This window comes from Rattus norvegicus, chromosome 9, assembly GCF_021556685.1.
Source record: "Rattus norvegicus strain SHRSP/BbbUtx chromosome 9, alternate assembly SHRSP_T2T, whole genome shotgun sequence".
In the NCBI taxonomy this organism is placed as follows: domain Eukaryota; kingdom Metazoa; phylum Chordata; class Mammalia; order Rodentia; family Muridae; genus Rattus; species Rattus norvegicus.
In genome coordinates, this window is record NC_141542.1 from 99,176,367 (window position 1) to 99,182,366 (window position 6,000).

The following is a 6,000-nucleotide window of genomic DNA, read 5'->3' on the forward strand; positions in this document are numbered from 1 at the left end:
CCAGTCTTATAAAGTAGAACATTTGTACACAACTAACCTACAACATCTGGGAGGTTTGGCTAATGGTACCAGAAAGCAGTGACCAAACATGGGAACTCTGATAAAAGCAACAGTAGGGAGACTGGCCGGAACACGATGCTGTCTGGCTTTTTTCAGACCTTGAACCATGTACCACGGTTTCTTTTTCTAGACTGTGACTCTATGCTCTTTTCCTCCTAGCACGTGAGCCCTCACGGAAAGACCTTATCAACTGGAAGAAGCTTCAGGTGCAAAAGTGCTCGTTCACACTGAGTGGTCACCATAGCCCACAGGAGGCTGCGTTGATGGGGGGTCCCCAAGAGGCGTGGCTAAGCATCTGAATCTAGGCCCCCATGTACACGAAGGCCAGGTTTGAAACTGCAGCTGCTCTCTTGATTGTCTGATCCTGCCTGCTGCATTCTGTTCATTCACTGGAAGATGAGTCATGGGGCCGTACCTGAGTACGGGTAGCTGGTAAGATTCAAATGAATACATCCTGAAGAACACACAGACATCAGCCAGCTCTGCCTACAACACCCTCCTTCTGCCCCCAGAACAGATTCCACAGATTCTGCTGCACATGATGATGATTACAGTAGTAGAGTCTGCTGCATTTACTGGGGGTCTGGTGAAAAACACGTGCGTGTGGAGAGGAGGGACCTCCCAGGGGCTTGCTATATCTTGCTTTTTACCTTACAAAGAACAACTGCAGTCCTGGCCTGTAATCTCACAATCAATTCTCCTTTCCTACTCTCTGGTTTCTGGGTTTTGTTTTTTGATTGGTTGGTTGGTTTTTGTTTGTTCGCTTGGTTGGTTGGTTTTTTTTTTTTTTTTTTTCTGCAACCAAAGGAGCTAAAACCAAAAGGTTTTTTTTTTTTTTTTTTTTTAACGAAAACCAGTTATTGGAAAGTACACTAATTATTTGGCACGTGGCATGACAAAACCAGAGGAAGTTCAGAAGAAAGGAGGTTACTCAGACAGGCAGGAACCATTGTTCTGTTAGGCACTGAGAATGGTTAGAATTTGACAAAGGTGTGATGACAGAAACATTCTTGTAACCATGTCAGCCACTCACCAAAAAGGAAAAAAAGAATCAAAATTCTTGTGGCTGTGTTAAGTGAGAAGAGATGCAGTTGCGGGATTCTGTATGTCATGTTGAAAAGGCCGGAGGACAGGCAAGGGGCTTTGCTTGTCTGCAGGAAGCCTCCCCAGAACATAACTAGACTACTGGAGGAGAGCAGCAGCTCCTGGAGCGGTCATGTCCAAACACTGATTTAGGTGCAGGTCAGGAGGCCGCCGTCCCTGGTTTCATAGTGCCTACCCCACACTCCAGGCTGGAGGCAGAGCCTGGGTTCCACCTCACTACTGTCCTTACAACTGCATCTTAAGGTCTGTTGAACTGTCAAGGGAACCATGAAACACAGAAGGCTCAGTCTGTGCTGTGGTCCCTCTCCGCCGTCTAGTCATTGCCTCTCCAGGTTTCAGATGCAGATGGCCATGGGGAAATACCACTTTGTTTACAGGAAGGACAACTGGACAGACACTGAAATGCATAACAAAGAAGACAGAGCCGTCCTATTCAAGGATATGGAGAAGACTTTTTAGACTATCTAGGTTGCAACATTGGATCGTTTGAAAACAGTTTGAACTGCGTTTATGCTTGTGAGTCTAGAATGACGTAATATTCTCATGTAAGTCAGGCCTCCCCAGCTATCTGCTCAACCCTCCGTCACGAAAAGGGTTCACATGAGATAAGCCAGGTCTTACCCATGAAGTCTAACCGGTTGAACCAACCCAGCAAGAATTCAAGGGATATGAATAGGTAGTAAGGCTGCCTTAGCATGTCTTGATAAAGCATGAGCTACATATGACACACAGAGTACATAGCATAGGGGGCCACTGACATAGTGATATACATATATGAATATATATTTATGAATTTTCCTCTCATCTCCACACTTATTTATACATATCCACTTACAGTTAAGACCACGTGACTACTTCAAACCACTGGAAAGAGGGGGAAAGAAACCATGCCACTTTCAAGCCAACTTGCCTTGCAAGGACTAGGTCCACCCACCTCGTTTTCTGCCATAGACTGGAAACAACTTACCAATCTAAGAAGTCGTGCACTTACTATGCCCAATACCTTCTCCACCCCATCTCCTGAATAAATAAATAAAGAGCCCTTGGCCCACCTGAAACTAACCAGGATTGTTGACATCAAAAAAAAAATTCTGTTGACTCGGTATAAGTACATGTTTGTGTCTATTTCAGTAGCATTCACTTCCTTATTCTATTCAGTGTCAAACTCTGTCTCTCTTCTGGAGACAAACTCTCCTGGAGTCTGCAACCTGTCTTCCCAAATATCATTTCCAAAAGTCTGCAAAGTAATAACAATAATAATAATAATAATAGACAGTGAAACAATATTTTTTCATTGTTTTATTAATAAATTATATTGGGGAAAGAGGGAACACTTGAAAGTTAAGACGTGTGGAGTATACAGCCAATGTAAGCAGATATATAAGTTCATGCATTCCTTGAAGAGGTAAATGTTTCAAAATAATAGAACATATTAAAATCGCTTTCAGTCAGCTGAGATCATTAACGTGAATTTTCTGGACCTTCACAAACTCTGTCCTGTTTTCATTACAAAGCAGACTAGAGCTGGCAGTAAGTTCATAGCGGGCTGAGGGTGGGTTTTTAAAATATAAACACATTATAACGTTCCCTGTGTCCGTGTTACACATGTGACACGAGTGTCAGGAATCGTCCATGTTTGAAGGTGGAAGGGCCCTGAGTTCAGCTTTCAGGACTCCATAGATGCATATGCTATTAATGTGGAAGAGATTCCGAGTTCAAGTCCATTACTTCATCAATAAATGAGCAAATTCAGGGAGGCTGACTTACTTATCCGTGGTTACACAGCTGCACAGGATAGACTTGTTTTAATCTTCTGATGTGTTTCTACTAAGCCCTACAGCTTGGTAGGTGAAATGGAAAGGGTTATACTACATAGTCTAAAATCGAAGTATGTGAACCTCGCTCCTACCATCGCCTGCCCGGAGGCCAGGAGGCCAGCAGCCATGCTAGCAGCAGCACTGCTTCTTGCAGCCACACTTCTGCTGGCAGCAGCATTTCTGCTGACAACAGCCCTTTCCACAGCCGCAGCCACAGCCACAGGAGCCACAGCCACAGGAGCGGCGGCAGCAGCTGCGGCGGCAGCAGACGACCACAGGCCTGCAACAGCCACAGCAGCCACAGCAGCCACCACAGCAGCCACCGCAGCAGCCGACCCGGTAGCACCTGCAGGAGGTGCAGCTGCTACAGCCGCCGCAGCCACCGCAGCCACCGCAGCCTCCACAACCACCACAGCCGCCACAACCGCCACAGCTGCCACAGCCGCCACAGCCACCGCAGCTGCCGCAGCCGCCACAACCGCCACAGCCACCGCAGCCGCCACAGCCACCGCAGCCGCCACAGCCACCGCAGCCGCCGCAACCTCCACAACCACAGCAACCCATGGTGTCAGTAGAGAGGACTTGGATCAAGTGAATGAAAGAGCAACTTAGGAGAGGAGAGGATGATCTGATGCCGCCTTCTGCTGGGGGCAGGGCTTATATACCATCTTGGGGCAGGCATGACCCAAGCACGTGATTTCTATAGTTTATCTCGGCTTCCTCGAGAGAATTCTTCAGCACTTCAGGTTTCCTTCCTTCTTCGGGACCTTTAACCTCACAAACAGCTTAATTTTAGCTCTGGGTTTATTTGTTCTGAAAACATATTTACAGCTGGGTTCTGGAATAGCTTGCCTACGTACTATTGTCTACACAGCCAAGGAGAGTCTCCCTGGAGGAAGTTTTTATTTGAACCTAGCATGACTGGACTCGTGAAACCATCCCTTCCCCACGGCCTTTCCAGGTCATCACTGATCCCAGCAGAGATGATGCAAAGAAATATTTTCCGAGGACCTGCCAACCAGAGGCCTCAAAACTAATATTTCCAGAATCAGTGTGCACTTGGTCCACATGTGCAGTAGCTTGGGTTTGATCCCAGCGCTGCAAAGAATATTTAAATAGACAAGGTTTCTTGGTTTTTTGTTGTTTGTTTGTTTTTTTTTTTAAGAGAGATAGTGAAAGTCCCCTCAAAAGTTTGTCAAAAGAGGACTCTTCCAGAATTTCACGATACCTGGCTGCTGTTGTACTATCAGCCATGTGAAGTCTACCTGCACAAATGATGCCTATGGACAGCCCTTGGTCCTGTGCCTCCTGGTTGTGAGTGACACTTGTCCCCTATGGTGTAGTGCCTTTCTATGGGATCATAAATGGGACACTGGGAATAATAAGAAAACACAACAGTGTTAGAAGACCACTGAAATACACCCAAGAATGAAGTACAAATGAAGCTTAGTCCCCACCCCTGCAGAAAGCCACACTACAGCCATAGCATCTGTGTAAGCAGATAACTTCTATGCCGAGTGCTAAGCCCTATCTTATAGCCATTTGTCACAAAGTCAATAGCAGAAGTGTCCATGTGTTATGACTCTTCAATTATCAGAGACTGGGTGGTAGCTGAGGTGTTCAGCCTGCCGCTCTTTGTCACAGCAACCATGACCAGTTCTCCTGCTGTGGCAGTGGGCAAGCGGGAGGGCTGGATCTCCTGCTCTCCCACCCTCAGGGCCAGCTCTCCCATGCTCCTGCTACCTGGGCCAGCTCTACTGTGCTGTCCAGGCTTGGTGCAGGGGTGGGGTTGGGGGTGGGGGCTGCTCTCCCAAGTGCTGACAGAGCCAGCTCTCTCACTCATGCCCTGAGGGCCAGCTCTCTCAAGCACCCCAGGCAAGGGGTGGGCCTGCTCTCTGGAATGTCTGAGTACCAATGCCCTGGTGAGGTTCAGGGCAATTCTTAAGGCCTTGGACATCGGGATGGCACCAAGAGGAAGCCCTGGCAGGACGTCTGCATGGCCTCAGGTTGTAACATTGACACAGACCCCTATTACTACTACACAGCCATGGAGCCAGACATGGCCAAGACCTAACTATGGCCCCAGGTGGCAGCGCAGGCTACTCACATCAGGATGGTTGTCACCACCCTCTCTTGTCTCCAGTTCCTCCTCTCTTCAGAGAGCACACACGGTCCCCTTCTCTTCCTCTCTCACCTCTACACCACACACTTCCTTATCACAGTGGCACCTCTGGGTCTCTGCTGCCCATCCATCGCATAGCATGGCTTCCAAGCTCACCCACGCTTGCTCCCCTCACAGCTCCCTGCACAGGCACTCAGAGCGCAGCACACGAAGCCTCTCGCACCTGCTCAGCGACCAAGCCAAGCCTGCTGTGTGACAGAAATACTTTAAAGGTGAGGAGAGACAGGTGAAGTTGTCCAGTCCTTCCTAAAGCATGAGTAAAAACTGGCTGTTTGCGGCGAGCAGCAGCCAGAGCGGATCCATCCATCTGCCTGTGGCTGTAGACATCTTCTCTGTAGTTCTGGGGTGCTGCAGTGCCTATGCAGAGACCAGAGCTGCTGCAGGCCAGCACTGAGCAGCGCTCTGAACACGAAACAAGCTTAGATTTTTACTTAGATTTGCTCACATTAAAGTCTAAATATGGCACTACAAAGCAGACTTGTGAATATCATTTTTGAAAAAGGTGTATGTTTTAAAAGTGTGAATGAATAGTATGGATTCACTTGTGTAATTTTGTTTTATTTGAAGACTGAGCGCTCAGGGGTTGGGGAGACAGCTTGGTAAATAAAGTGCTTGCCATGCGGCCTAAGGACCTGAGTTTGGATCCCTAACACCCACGTAAAAAATTCCACACAGCAATCTCAGCACTGGGGAGGCAGAAACCAGGGGCTGACTGAGCAAGGAAGCCAAACCTAGACCAGGGAGCAGTAGGAAACACCTCACCTCACGGGGAGGAAGACATTCTGAAGTCGACTTCTGCCCTCCACACATGTCCACATGGGCAGGTGTGCCTGTACA

The 6,000-nt window shown here is 48.0% G+C and overlaps 1 protein-coding gene across 1 annotated transcript; it reads right to left on the reverse strand.

Moving 5' to 3' along the window:
* Positions 1–141: 141 nt before the first annotated feature.
* On the reverse strand, positions 142–5,633 carry LOC134480597 (small cysteine and glycine repeat-containing protein 6-like). The gene has a single exon (XM_087569021.1). The coding sequence runs from the start codon at positions 3,543–3,545 to the stop codon at positions 3,111–3,113; it is 435 nt and encodes a 144-aa protein (XP_087425147.1). The 5' UTR covers positions 3,546–5,633; the 3' UTR covers positions 142–3,110.
* Between the last annotated feature and the right edge of the window lie 367 nt (positions 5,634–6,000).

Excerpts from the sequence above, each read along its gene's own strand:
- LOC134480597 (XM_087569021.1), bottom strand. The coding sequence starts at position 3,545 with ATGGGTTGCTGTGGTTGTGGAGGTTGCGGCGGCTGCGGTGGCTGTGGC.